The 15,164-nt window shown below is 38.0% G+C and overlaps 1 protein-coding gene across 4 annotated transcripts in view; it reads right to left on the minus strand.

Annotated features, from left to right (window-relative positions):
* Positions 1–907: 907 nt before the first annotated feature.
* dmrt1 (doublesex and mab-3 related transcription factor 1) overlaps positions 908–15,164 on the minus strand; it is a 38,026-nt gene continuing 23,769 nt past the window's right edge. For all 4 annotated transcript variants that reach the window (XM_042488674.2, XM_042488673.2, XM_088076384.1 and 1 more), the window contains one exon: positions 908–3,209. In XM_042488674.2, coding sequence (XP_042344608.1) covers positions 3,049–3,209 — 161 coding nt within the window. In that variant the 3' untranslated portion in view covers positions 908–3,048. The remainder of the gene's footprint in view (positions 3,210–15,164) is intronic.

Consider the following 15,164-nt stretch of genomic DNA (forward strand, 5'->3'; position numbering starts at 1 on the left):
CGCCACACGCACCAGTGAAGTTTACATCTATGTCTGTAAAAACACAAACGCTTCACACGCAGAAGACTGGCTCTCAATGACATCACTATCTTAAGATGGCAACGCCCATATCTCTGACATTTTAACCTCACTTAAGCATAGCCGGGGTAAGTGGGGGCGTGCTGTCCATCTTTATATACAGTCTATGTGCCGGACATACAGACGGATAACCCAAAATCATAATCCCTCCAGCCTCGGCTATCGTCTGGGCTAAGGGTGGTGCCCTCAGATTTGAATATATAATCTAAGTTTCTCTCTCCACCTCTGAGCTCACTGCGTCCTCCTCCAACACTGTCTGTATCGAGCGGCCATCACTCCACCCGGAGGTGTCACGGTGGGATCCGAGCAGGTTTTATCTATTATGGGGAGGGCATGATTCATGGAGGCAGAGGCAGCTCAAGGAAAACCAATCCTGTGACACTTTCTCCCCTGCGCTGTACAGCGGGGCAGCAGCAGCAGCTACAGAAGGACAAGGCAAGCGGCAGCCGCTCGCCCCTGACAACTGTGATAAAATGGCCTTCCTTAACTAAACTCGTAAAGCACGGGGCAATAAAGCTCAATCTTCTGTAAAATCCAATTAAGTCATTATCTGACTGATTGTATCTTTAATTGAAAACAGAAGTGACAGTAAATTTCTGTGATATATCAGGATCAATCGATACTGCTGTACAATCTGGTCTCAAGAGGTGATTTATAATGTCAAAGCCTTATAGGTAACTCCACATTCTTCTCTCTAAAACCACTGGTGGATGAAATTAAGAGTAAGTGCGTTTCATAAAAAAACAAGATGGTCACGTTATTGATTACAACAGATGGGGCAGAATCCAATGAATGTTCCCACAGCGCAGCAGAAAGAAAATACAAGTAATTTTCTTTGTCTGTTTTATATTGTTGTTTCCAGCATCACATTTACACTCCATCACTTCACAGCGTTTTTATTCCCCTAAAACTTGTAGCGACATAAACTCCAGGACTCCAAATTACTTTTGTTGCTGTCTTATTCAAACACAAACACAAATAAACACTTTCAAAGCATGCAGTTGGAAATGAATCTCCATAAAACACAAAACACATCAACAATATGCAGTACAGTAGTGCACTAGTCAGCTTCACAAAGGCAGAAAAGTTGGCAAAATCTCATCTGAGTTGTTCTTTTTAATTAACAAAAACAATACAACTCAAAAAAAAAAGGCCAACAAAGATTTACTTTCATTAGTTCATTTCATGGCCAAAAGCAAAAAAGCAAGGGGTGAATGCTTACTTTAACAGATTGTACAAAATGGCCACCTGATATTGTCTCACATCGATCACAGGAATCAAATTGAATCGAAATCATATCATGGCAGACTTTATAACATCAGCCAATATCGTATCGTTGTCCAAAGAATCAATATAATATTGCATTGTGATGAAACTGGTGACTAAAACCCCTATGAATTATTTATTTTGTCTACAAAACATCAGAAAACAATGAAAAACTTCCCAGATATCAAGGCGACATGCCAACAGTCCAAAAACCCAACAATGTTCAATTTACTTTACATCAAGATAAATCAGCAAATACTAACATTTGAGGAGCTAAAAGTATAAAAATATTCCCCGAATTGGCTTTCAAAATGGTTGCATTTTACTGAAATCACTTAATCAACTAATTGTCTCAGCTCAACACATCACAGCTACAAATCCAGCAGCTCAGTCTCTGCCGCATCTACAAGGCCGTACTAAAGTGTGTAAACAGTGACCCGCGTGCACAGCGAACAAACCTCCTGGCCTGAAGGGGTTAAATATACAATAGACATGCAAATTTTGTGGAATAAACGACGCCACTGGATCGGTGCCATAAATAAGCAGCCGGTGCTCATCACACGCCAACGCAACGGAGGGAAACATGATTCATGTCTAACCTGCCTGTTTTCTCTCCGCTAACCCTCCAGTCGCTCGTTGTTCTGCTGGAGGAGAAACTCAGAGATGTTTTCTCCTCTAAACTTCAATTCAGTGATGCACTTAGATATACTAAAAGAAATAACTTCATGCTATTTTAGCATCTTTTCTAAAAGTTTCTGGTTGTCGTTCATGTCGTATGTTCAAGTGTTGCAGGTCAAAAGATGTCTATAAATTTGGACACAATTTCTATTTAGAGTTTTATTGGGCTCAGCTTTGTCAATACGTTTACTGAACCAAAAAACAAACTATTGAAACTAATAATTACAAAGTGTGCTACAAGTATTACTGCATGTCAACCAGGGGGAAACTAAAAGAAACTAGTGCCGGCACTCGGCCTATTTTTCCTGTGACATTTACTAAATAAATGCTTGAGATGAAGAAACAGTGATTCCAGCTCAAAAAATATATCTTAGCAAACACTAAGTCCATTTTCTGATTGTTGAAAGATTGTCCACAAATATCTAAATAATCATTCTGTGTGAAAACTGCACTGGTCAATTTGACTGTAAGCTAGACAGGATTTTAATATCATTATTTTGCATGTTGCCTCACTTATTTTTTTTGCTTTGCATTAGAAGTTGCCGTCAGAAGAGGAAAACAAGTGCACGTTTTTACAAATAGACATTAACTCCTGTCTTGTTTGAATAATTTGGTCTAATCCTGATTACCCATATCAAGAGACTTACTTTTTGTATGTTTAGTCACCTTTATCTTCTGGAGAGTGCTTCTCAAGTCAAGTATTTGCATGTTGTTATTTGTGATTTTTTCTTCCAGTTACATTTTTTTTAAAACTTTGCAAGCACCTTCTATGCTGGTGAACTGGCTCAAATAAAAGTTAACAGCTTAAAAAATAGCAAAAATAGGTAAACAACTTGTATTCTTAATTATAGTATGGAAAATACTTTGTGTTGTACGGCTAAAAAAGAGCTAAAATACGTAAACGACTTGTATTTTCAACTATAGTACAGAAAATACCTTGTATTGTACGCCTCCTGGATAGGAACAGAAGAAATCTGCAGTAACAGCGTTTGCTATGTTGTTGTGTTGAGTTCTCCTTAGCTTTTTTTATTTGGAGGTGTAGCCCTCGATGATGGAGTTGACAGTGAAGTTTGGTGTCACGCTGCCGGCCGCGCATTCAGCGCTGACATCCGAGTTAACCAGGGAGCTGATGGACCTGCAGGTCAGGGTGGAGTCGTGACCCGCAGTCATGCTGCTGGGTGAGAAGGCTGCAAAAACGAGACAGACGAGAGAGTCCTGATCAGAGATCCACTGAGGACGCTAGGGGACACACAACCCAACAGTCACACAATGATTGTACATTTGTGTGTGTGTGTGTGTGTGTGTGTAGGTGTAAAAGAAGGCTGGTAACAACTTCTGTAACTTTTCAATAACATGAAAGACTGTCTGGAGTGTACCTATCCCGTTTGTAGGGTTCATTGCATCTTGATTTTCTCAGTCGATAGTTTTACATTCGAATACAAATTTTCACCAAATTTACAAAAAAATCAGCAAAATAAAATCAAATTTAATGAATGTTTCCGTCCACTATTGTTATGCAAATATTACAAGTCAAATGCACTGATTAAAAAACAGCTGGTGGTGCTAATTCTCATGTCGTGTGCCATTATAGTGATGCAGAAGAGAGTGCAACGAGATGACGTCAACAAATCAAACCTTAAACGTTGGAAAACAACGTAGACTTCCTTGCTAGGTCTGTTGAAGTTTGCCACATTTTGTTTTTACCAATACAACAACTTTTCCACCTCAATCAAGCATAAAACTTTTTGCAATGTTTTGACTTTTTTTTGTTCTCCCGAATTTTTTTTTCATTTAGCTGTTTTTATCCGCAAATTGAAAATGTGCATTAAAAAACCCCTTTAAGGTGGTAGGCTTTTCTCTCCACCTTTAAGAGTGGTTGTTTTTAACAGGTGTTAAATAATGACTGTATATTAAGATAGACAACACTTCTCCACTTCTTCCCACTGTACAAAAACGAAGCCATTAGCATCATTTAAAGCCAGAATCTGCTTGGTATAGCGACCAAAAAATGGAGCCGCAATTCCAAGTTTCTTCCCATACGCTCGCAAGAACAGCGACCGACACGCACAGCTGTCAATCATGTCATCAAGCACCCTTTTTTATTAGAGATACACCAATCAATCTATTGAGCTGAATTGGTAGATTTTCTAATATGACCTCTCTCAGAGCTCGTAGGTTGTCGCCTTCGATTCAGTAGGTGATATCACATACATCAAACGTGATGTTGTGCCCAAGTTTATTCAGATCCATGTCGCAAAGGGTCGCTTACACTTAACTTGTGAGGTTTCAAAAATCTCACACTCGACAGGAGGCTTTATTCCGGGAGGTATGGCTCATTCAAAACACAAATAAGTGTGGTCTACACTGGCCTGCTAGTTAGTCTAGTTAACTTTTTAACCAATTATGGTCAATTTGATAGATTTGGAATTTATTCTGTGGCAGCAAAACGTTTTAACGATAGTGACTAAAAGCGAAATATAAAAGTAATATTACATGAGCTGACAGGGAGCTGTCATCTGATCACACCCCCACAATCTTGAGAAATGGTTTGAGCAGCCAAATAAGCTGTTTTTAAACTATTTATGAATTTATTTATTTTTAATCAAATTTTTGTGGATGCTTACCGAGACACTCATCTTTGATGTCAGACATGTATTTTTACTATTTCAAGTCAAGTTTCCAGTGGATTTAAAGAAAAGTTTTTTTGTTTATGCTGTCAAAGATAGTTCTTAGAAAGAAAATCAGCATTGGCCACAAATGGTATTGGCAGGTCAGACTGTTAAAGAAATCATAATCTGACAAGAAAATTGCAATTGGTGCATCTCTACTTCACTTTCGTAACTAATTGAAAATAAACTTATCAGGAAAAACACTTTAACATACATCAGCATGACAGGAACTACCTAAAATGACAGAAATCTTCTTTGGCAAAAAATAATCTGACGTACTTTGATCTCTGAGTTTTCTATCTAGTCCCCAGTGGGATCTCAAAATCCTCCCCTCTACAAACCAGGACATTACAAAATGTGTTGAAGTGGTAAAATACCATTTCTGGGATATTATTTACTTATCAGAATTATGGGCAAAAAGCATTAAAAAGCACTATTGTAAAGTATGTTTATGTATTCAAAAAGTAAATAAGCCTCACATCGCTCACTTCTCTTTGCGGTATTGAGCTACAAATCTTTTTTCTTGGATACTCCTCAAAGTCATTAATATGATAAATGTGTATTGCCTTGTGTAGGTAGAAGACATAAAATAAAAGATGTCGTACTTTGTACTGTAAGGCAAGTAAATAAAAAGGAGAAGAGAAATACTATAGTGAGACAGAGAAAAGTCGTATCATCAGCGCTGCACAATAAATGGTCGTCTCTGTGTTGTTCACCTGATATAAATATGACTGCACAGTAAAATGATTCTTCGGGATTTATAGCAAATTGCATCAGTCAGCAAAAAAAAGGGAAGACACTGAACACAAAAGATCTTTTACAGTTTACATGAGAGCTACTGTAAGTGCACCCACCCATTTTAACACTCATCTACCGCTGCAGCACACACACTAACAACACTGAGAGGGCAGCAGACATCAGGCTGGTTAACACTGTGTTTGTACAGATATTCAGATGATACAAATTTTTGGCTTTGGTCGATTAAATAGGTTAGCAGGAGGCACCACAGAGGCAGACAGAGGAGAAGATGGAAAAGTTTGTAATGTTGGTGTCTTGAGTGCCTGAAGTCGTAGCACTAACAACTTGTAAGGACAACAAGAAAAAGAACTTGGATCATGGATAACATTTCCTTCTTGACTGGTAAATTGTCCAAATCTCTGGTTATTTTGGTGATTTCCATTATTTTGCTACAGTATGCAGCTATAAGCTTGCACTTCTGCCATGTTCACTGAACCACCCCCCTTGTTATGGAGCATAGAGTCAACAGCTAGTTTTTGAAAACAAGGTACAAGGTAACTTTTTGTCATTTTTCTTAAATGTTTTGCTTTTTGGGGAAACGCTCTTGTAAGGAGGCGGTTGCACGTTGGTGTGAAAGCACCTGTAGGCTAGGCTTGGGCAGTATCATAGAATACCAGGATATTTAGAAATCCCAACGATATGTTTTGCCATCTTAAGTACAGCACTACTCTTTTTGTAGTATAGTATAGTATCTATATGTAGTGCACAGCATACACCACCAGGGCGCAGACTCAGGCAGTTGAGCTGAGAGACACCTAGTGGTGGAGGGATAAGTCACAGGACTGCTAACACCCGGCAGCCAGCAACAACAGAGGGAGACCATGAGGAATATTGGCATATTTGTCTGCCTTGCACCGTCAATAGCTGAAGCTGGAGGTATTATATTTGTACATCTATCTTAGGAGCACCTCAAGGGAATTTCCTAAAACTTGATACAAACATTCACTTGGACACAACAATGAGCTAATTATATTTTGGTGGTCATAGGTCAAAGGTTAAAGTCCCTGTGACCTTGTCTGTGTCATTTTTGTGAACACAATATCTCAAGATCTTGAGGGAATTTTTTTCAAATTTGGCACAAACTGTTGTCCGGTGTTTCCCAGAATCTACTGACTTCTTCATTTGCCTCCCTTATGCTTCCTCATCCCTCACCCACCACCAACTCTCCCTCTCTCTCTCCTCCTCAGCAGTGGTGGGAGGGGAGAAGAGGAGTAATTTTTCTCCTCATTAACTTCCTGATTGGTTTCGGACTCCAATTTTTGCCCGTCTGCAGTTTGTCACCAATTCCAAACTGGCAGCCCAATCGTTAATACTAATGTTTGTGTAGCTAAGTGCACCTTGCTCTCAGCGGTCTACTTGTACAGCAATAACAGCATGTGGGTGGAGGAGAGCAGCTGCTGTGAATTAGCCCCTGTTCACTGTTAATTCTCTGCCTGTTCATCAGCAGGAAATCTATGATGTGTAATTAAAGGCTGAAAGCAACTGGACGTGTTAACTTCACTGCAGATGTTAAATCACGACACGCTGCTTGTACACATGTTCTCTGCTGCATCCGACTGTCCCCTGCTCTCCTGTTTAATACAGATTAATGTTGCTGAAACACCAGAAAGCACCTGTTAATGACACTACAACTGCAGCTAATAAGACAATTAACACATAATCTTCACTGTCAGTTACATTTTCTATTGTTTGTTGGATTTATTGTTTCATCTAAAAAAAAGACAAGTGAATTTTCAGATCTTTTTGCTTCTTTGGTCTGCCAAACAGTCCAGAAATATTCAATGTACAATTATTAAAAAATGAATGAAAACAGAGACATATTCACTGACACTTTGCACGAAAAAAATCTTAATAAAGTACTTATTTTTTGTTAATTTTCTGTTGATACACAAATTATTAATTGACAAGTCAAGCTATCACTTCTTTACAAGTCGTGAACACAACACTGAGATATCATCAACTTCTCAGTGGATATATCAAATCGGTTAGCAAACACTTAATTATTTGTACATCCAGCAGTCATAGAGCAAGGTTATCATTTATAGTCCTGTTCCTGTCCACCTGATGAATAGAAAATTAAAATGTATAAATATTTTGTGTTCGCGTGCTTGTGTGTGGTCGTCTCTTCCACTGTCTGTTTAGACACAATTGACAAATATGTGGAATAAGTGACATTAGGCTGTTTTTAAATAGTTTCGGCTCAATAGGAAGCAGACAGAGGTCCATGGCCAGCTCTCCAGCTTTGGGGCACTTTGCTTCACTTCTGTCTTTTGTCTGAACCAAATTTTGCACCAATTGATTTCATGGGAATCAATATCTGGCAGTACTGACATCATTCAATCGGTGCCCTACAGCTAAGGCTGTAAGTCTTTGGAGTTGTATTTGAGTTCTAGTATGGATGAGAATATTTCATAAAACAAAGATTTTGTGGTAAGATTTAAAAAAAAAAGGTATACATGTAGACCCGGCCTAAATAAAACTATGTGAACTCATTATATAAAATTCAACAATCCATAGATATCTTAGACACAACAATGGGGCCAAATAAGACCAGGCACTGGTTTAATCCAGGACTAATTTGTGTTTTCTAAGCTGATTATATGTTTGTTTGTTTCTTTTTTTTTTATGAAATCTTAATTTGAAAAGTAATCCATAACTATAGCTATGAAATAAATAAAGTGGGCTAAAAAGTACAACAATTCTCTCTGAAATGTCATAACGTTGAAGTATAAAGTTCCATAAAATGAAAATCATGAGGTTAAGTAGAAATACCTAAATAAAAGTATGTAGTTTCCACCACTGCCAATTACACATACAACCATAGTAAAGCTATGGGAAACAAAACAGTTAGAAGACAAGTCACTAATAGTATGAAGTTATTGAGTTCATGGCACCAACATCACAAAAATCTAGATTTTTTTTTTTAAGACACCAACCTGCCAAAATCATTCCCAAATTCGGATCATGAGACTTTGATTTTTTTTTTGCAGTTCTAGCACCGTTCTGCTGATATTGTATATTTAAGCTGTAAGTGGTGATAACTGCACATGCAAAACTCTTGTGTAAAACATGAGTCTAACTGAGGTTCAAGGCTGCGTACAAAAAAGCAGCTTGTAACAGGACAAACATCACCTGCTGGTGATGTTGAAAGAGAGTTTATTCTGATGAATGAACTTTTGCCCTATTCCCAGTCACTCAGCACTCTATATAAGATTTCCAAACTATTAAACAGTCTTTGTGTGGAATAACAAAAGGAAGCTTTTTTAACCTCCCACTTGTCCTGTTAAGAGAAGGAGGGAGGGAGTGAATGAAGGCGCAATCATTTCTGCTGCTGCCAAAGACAGGAACAAAAGCCCAGATGTGAGAGGAGATGGTAATTCAGTCTGATGCAAAGGGGATAAGCTCTCTCTCTCTCTGTGGGTTTCATACTCTACACTCATCCACCGTACACAAGGGTCATAGGGGTAGATAACACTTAAATAAACACTCACACACACAGGCGTGCACACACACAATACTGCATTAAACTGTTGGTGATGAGAGTTACTGAACAATCTGGAGGAGCAACTGCAAATATAGCTTAGTTTCAAATAATATTAAAAAGTAATCAAGATAAAAATTTGCAGTGATAATCATTTTTCTACTAGTTGCTCATAACTCTCATTACTTTAATGGCCTGTAAGCGTACTCTTAATCCAGAATGTAACAAAAACATACATCTAGAAAAAGAAAAAAGATAAACCTTTGGCTACATAGTGCGTGAAACATTGTTTTTTCTTAATTAGTGACTTACAAAGAATAAGTTTAATAATACTATGTTAATGGGATTAACACGTTTATTACGTTTACACTTGCTATACAGCGAGTTGCACATTTTTGTAGTTAAACTACATTAAATAGAGACATTGAACACAATGTGATATCAGGTTTCAAAGTTTGACAAAATAATCTTAACTCAAGTTCCATTTACGAGCTTTCAACTGCGTCTTACAGCCTAAAATCTGCTCAGTGTGATGAAATCAATGCACAACCTGCAAGTTACTAAAAACACAACACCACCCAAAAAAAAAAAAAACCAAAACAATCACCTGTGTGAATTTATCAGTGCTGTCCAGGGACAAGAGCACTTAGTGAAGGCTATCATCGCAGGAACAAAAAATTCAATCTTCAGAATGAAGAGTTGCCTGTCACATGACAAGGTTGGCCTGGGATTAAATGGCTCCCATTAAAATGATACGAGGTGTGTCTAAAAAAAATATAATAACAAATCGTCCCTGGCCAGTTTGAAAGGGCCCCACGGGTGTCCAACTGAGGACGAGCCATGTAGAGATGGACGCTCTCCTCTCTGGAAATGATATGGGTGTCTGGCCTCATCATCAGACCAGCAGCAGGACTTAATGGCCCAGAAAACTCAGTCAAAGAGCAGACAGGCAGGCTTTAAATACTGAGCAGTGAACAGTGGAGGCTCATGCCACTCAGCTGATGTTCACACCGCAGACCTTCACCCTCAGTTTCAAGTCACTGCTCATATCCGAGCTTTTTCCTTTAAATGACTCCTAATTCTGCAAGTCTTATATGATGTAACCAGTGTCTGATAACATGAAGTCAAAGCATGATGAAAGGATCAGTTGTTTCAAACACATTTCTCCTCTCATAGGTTAATTAAATTAACTAAGACATCTACCAGAAAGAAATATTTTCAAGCATCACCCTGTCTTCTCCATTTCAAATGGTTTTACCAAAAACCCGTGAGATACCGATGTTTGGTCAGTGACCCTCGGATACAGACACAAACATAAAGAGGCAACCTTTATCACAATGCGATGGCTCAAATTAACTCCAGACACACCTGGGAGCTCACTGTTAGTTTCCCGAATTAAACCATAAGTCAAGATAGCTGTTTTAAAACACAGTGTGCTAGAATGTGTAGCATACTATGCTAGTGACGCATGACAAGTTATGATACATTGCGTTACAAAGGTACTTATTTTAACCAAACCACGATGCTTTTTTCTAAAGTTAACCACTTGCTTTTGTTACCTAAACTTTATGAAGTAAACCTGAAAACAAAAGTTATTTATCTACATTCTACGGTTATTTTGAGAAGAGACTGTATGCATTTATACATTAGAAAAACAACAAAGTGTCGCTAAAATTAAAACACACACTTTTGGGCGCTGAAAGGCCGCTGGAAACACAGCAATGACTCACTAAAAACAACATTTTTTAAGTTTAAGAAAGTTTAAACAAAACACTACATAACTGAAGTGTTGACTTAATGATGGTGCTAGATGCTCAGTCGGGGAGTCACCACAGACCATTAATGTCAACACCAAAATCCAGTCATCTGTTCAACTTAGTTGTGTAAAGTAACATTTCTTCAGACAAAAACCTCCCTCAGTATGATCCACTGAGGTTTCACTAAAACCAAACAAATTTGTTTTTCTTTTACGAGTTAAGGGTTCTGAAATATTGCTGCTGCCATTGAAGCTAATGCCACAAATGCCAACACTGAACTGTGACCACTGCTCTTACAGTAAGCCCGGTAGTGAAGCCTGAGCTACGACTAATTTCAAGCCACATCAAACACCTTAATCAGAGAACTAAATAAAGAGTCAAATAATAGCTTTTGCATCGTCATGAATAAAGACTGCTCATTTTCATTGTGTGTGAAAGTTAAATCTTCTACATATTTCTCAGTCTTTCATTTCACAAATGAGAAGCTGTTGAGACAGTTGTTTAAAGAGATGCAGTCTGTTATGCAGCCATTACCGGAGTCAGAAAACACTTAAAGGCTCATTATTAGTTTGCTATGGAGCTGAGGAGAGCGGAGGGCCGACGCAGACTGACAGAAGGCATCAGTGTCGGGGTCAAAGGCTAATTAAGCAGAGAGGAACCTTTGCTCCTGCATTGTTAACCAATCTGTCCCAGATGAAGATGACTGCCGGAGAGGCGTGACACAACCCTCGTCCCTATGCTAAATCTCCATTTCGGCTACTGTGCCCCATCAACTCACAAAATGGCCTGTCAGTCTATCTTTGACGTGATCCGTCGAAAAGTTATGGATATGCAATAATGAGTCAAGGTGGCCCGATCAATATTTGCGGGACTTTTCTATCATTACGTTTTAAAAAAGAGATTCATTGTGAGTCGACAGGGTAGGAAAAATGCCAAAGTAAAGGACACAGGAAGAGTGAAATATATTGCTATGGAAAGAAGGACGCCTCCCGCGGGTGCTAAAGCTGCCATATGTGTTTATCCAAGTCGTTCAGCTGTTTCAGAGAGCTGCCATGGCAACACCATTTGTCAATCCACGCTGAGTCGCCGCCGCCGCTCAAAACAACAACGCAAGGAAAGCGACTACAAGAGCATGATTAGGTAGGAAAGCACCGTAACTAACCAAGTTTGTTTTGTTCAGCGTTCAAACAGCGTCCATTTTATGTGTAGATTGAAATATTTTATATTCAAATTATATTTAGATACACACCCTATTAAGTAAATTTGTGCTGATACTGTTATCAAATTTTAGAAATAGAACAGTTACATTGATTTTGACAGATATTTGTCTAAATCTGCACACAAAACACATATTACTGTATAATCCCATAATAGCAATTACGAATTAGAAATGTTGTGTGTTATTTGCTGGATCATTAGTGCACACTGCATCTTTATTAGAAAGAGCACTGGCCTTTTCTTTAACATTAATCTTTTTAAGATTAGATAAATGCATATTGTCATCTGTAAATCACAATATATGTTAAATGCTATATTGTGATAGTAAAGTAACATTTAAGGGCAACCTAAATTTTAACATTTTAATCAATTTTTCTTACTCACAGCTGGATTATAGCGTCTGAAGAGTAAAGTGTGATTTATACTTTTAGACTAATTTATACGTTTGCAGCCTGACATGCATCTCCTTAGAAATGTAACTACACATTGATGCAATGCAAGTCTACTGTTTATTTTTGTAAGCTGAAAATAATTTTATTGAACTAATCAAGACACACCAAGATTTTATTTTTCTAAATTTCTTTTTACCTTTTATTGTGAAGAAGAAAGCAAGACAAAAAAGACACACCAAGGTCACACCAAGATTTGTTATGATTATGATTTTATAACTAGTTTTTACAATTGTGGTTATGGTGTCAAGTTATCTTATACACTTATTACTGTAAACTACTGAATTGTTGAATTATTGAATTATGATCTATGGATGCATTGCTGCTTGTTTTTTTTTCTATCTTGTAAGGTGTCATTGAGTGCTTTGAGGGTTAAAATGCATTATTATTATTATTGTTATTATTATTTAATTTTATGGGGAATCAAGCCCCCACAGAACAGCATTTTAAATGTTGTGTGCGATTTATTCTAGCATGATATTCGTAGAGGAATGTCCGCTAGCCACTAGGCTAATTTATGCAACCTATAATGTCATAGGCTTATGCTACCAACTTTAGCAAATTGGTGTATGTGGGTAAAACGTATGAATTATAAGACAACTGATTTGTCAGTTAAGTCTGTTAATTATAATGCTGAGCTGAATTATAAAATGTTACATCTGTTAAATGTTTTCCATGTTTCTGGCTCTGTATGAGTGGAGGAAAACTCAGCTAGCTGCGAGGCTAATTTATGCAATGTAAAATGTCATAAGCTTATGCTAACCTTGTTAGCATATTGTATTTAAGAGGAACGTGTCAAGCAAATAAATTCTGTTAATCTTTGGAATTATAGTGGAGCTAAATTTTGTATTTGGGTTAAATACTGTTACTATAAAGACATGTTTTGTGCATTTTAGGTTTGTTTTGAATCAATCAGCCCTTTGCAGAAACCTGACACAGTAGTATAGAAACCACACCGCCATCTAGCATTATAGGGGTGTAGCTGCAGAGCGACACAGACTCACGACTACACAAGTATAAAAGCTCACAACTATAAATCAGCCTGAAGAAGTAAGATAAGCTAGTACAATTGAAAATATACATTTTTAAAGTAAAGCTCTCAAAATATAAGATGACTTAAGAAATAATCACTATGTACTCATACCAACATTTGCATACACAGGCTGAAATAACTCACATTAACCTTTGATCAGTGTATATTGCTGCACAAAAACAGCACATGATTTAAAAAAAGAGTCAGGAGAATCACGCTTCATTTCCAATCAAGTACCTCAAAGCTGGACAGTGTGAGAGTGTGTGTAAGTGAGAGAGAGAAATAGAGAGTGAGGGGACGAGGACATAAACTACACAGCCCTGGCCATTTAATGTCTCTACAGCCCCAGGCCCGTGTTAATGGTTGTGTTGTACAACACATTACAACAGTGCTTGTGCCCTGAGCAGACAATTACACTGGTATTTAGCCCATCCACAGGCCCCGGAGGCTATCAGGGCACTTAGCAGCACAGCAGGGTGGGGAAGACAATCTGACAGGCCACACAGGACTTTTCCACTCTAACCCAGAGAGGGACATTCAATCTGCTGCACATTGGATGAGGCCCTATGGAGCCTGACGGGTTCCCAGCAGGGACACGCTCTCTGCTGCTGGCGCTTACTCACAGATTGAATCTAGTCATTACCTCAAGTTATTGTCTGAAAAACTGCATTGCATTACATTGGAATATTTTCTGAGGTTTATAAGCCAAACAGAAAAATCTCTAAGGGGCCGTTTACACGGCAACGGTTCTTGCATGAAATGTTAAGTTGTTAACTTGTTAACTTTTGTTGTGGTTTGCGTTTTGGGTTCCTGAAAACACACTTTTGAAACCAGGTTCCAGACAAATTTTTTGACAACGCCACCCCTTCTGTCACTGTGTAAACTGGCAATGTGCAGACCCTGTGAGAAAAGTAACGTCACAGCCGCACTTCACGCATTACGTTTCAATAGCCTTGCTTGAGTAGGAGGACAGCACACCAATGGCGGACTACTGAGTGGCTTTATAATCCAGCGTCACTCTAAGTAACAGTTCCGCTTAATCGTCCATCCAGACAAAACTGTCGGTTCTCATGCGTGCATTCGCCATCGTCTTCTCATAGAAGAAGAAGAACGCCTTTATGCGCAGGTGTGTGGTGTTCTTCTATGTTGTGTCATTACAAAGTTACACTAACAACTACTGGCCTGGCATGAATACTACACGGCTTTCAGTTGTTTTTGTGGATGCGAGTAAAAGATCATTTTCACAATGTTATCATATTAATGCACTTTTTTTTTTTTTAAGACACAAAGGAAAGACTTTTTTTGTTTTTAGAAGGGCTATTCTCATATATGTAGCCTGAGAGTTTGAAAGGAAGCAACATCATTCCTTTAAAACTACAACAGCAGCATTTTTAATTTGATATAAGATAAGGTGATATGAAGTACTAAAAGCTAAAACTGTGTCATCTGTTTATCCACAGTTTTAAATCTAAATATAATATGAATAATTTTATAAACCTCATATTTAAAGGGGGATTTTCTATGCTTTAGGGCACAAAAGCATTTCCCATGCGCATTTTCTTTGTGCATTTTCTATTTCCTGTCAAACATCAACACTAAGCAAAAACATTTACAACTGAAGCAATTCCTTGAGAAACTATGCAGTGGAATAACTGAAAGCCATCGTTTTGTTTAATCCATATAACTATATAAAGTGCACTGAGTTATGCAAGGACAATTATTACTGTCCCACAATCC

The sequence above is a fragment of the Plectropomus leopardus genome, chromosome 4 (genome assembly GCF_026936395.1).
Source record: "Plectropomus leopardus strain MGB_pleo_1.0 chromosome 4, ASM2693639v1, whole genome shotgun sequence".
NCBI classification, from domain to species: domain Eukaryota; kingdom Metazoa; phylum Chordata; class Actinopteri; order Perciformes; family Serranidae; genus Plectropomus; species Plectropomus leopardus.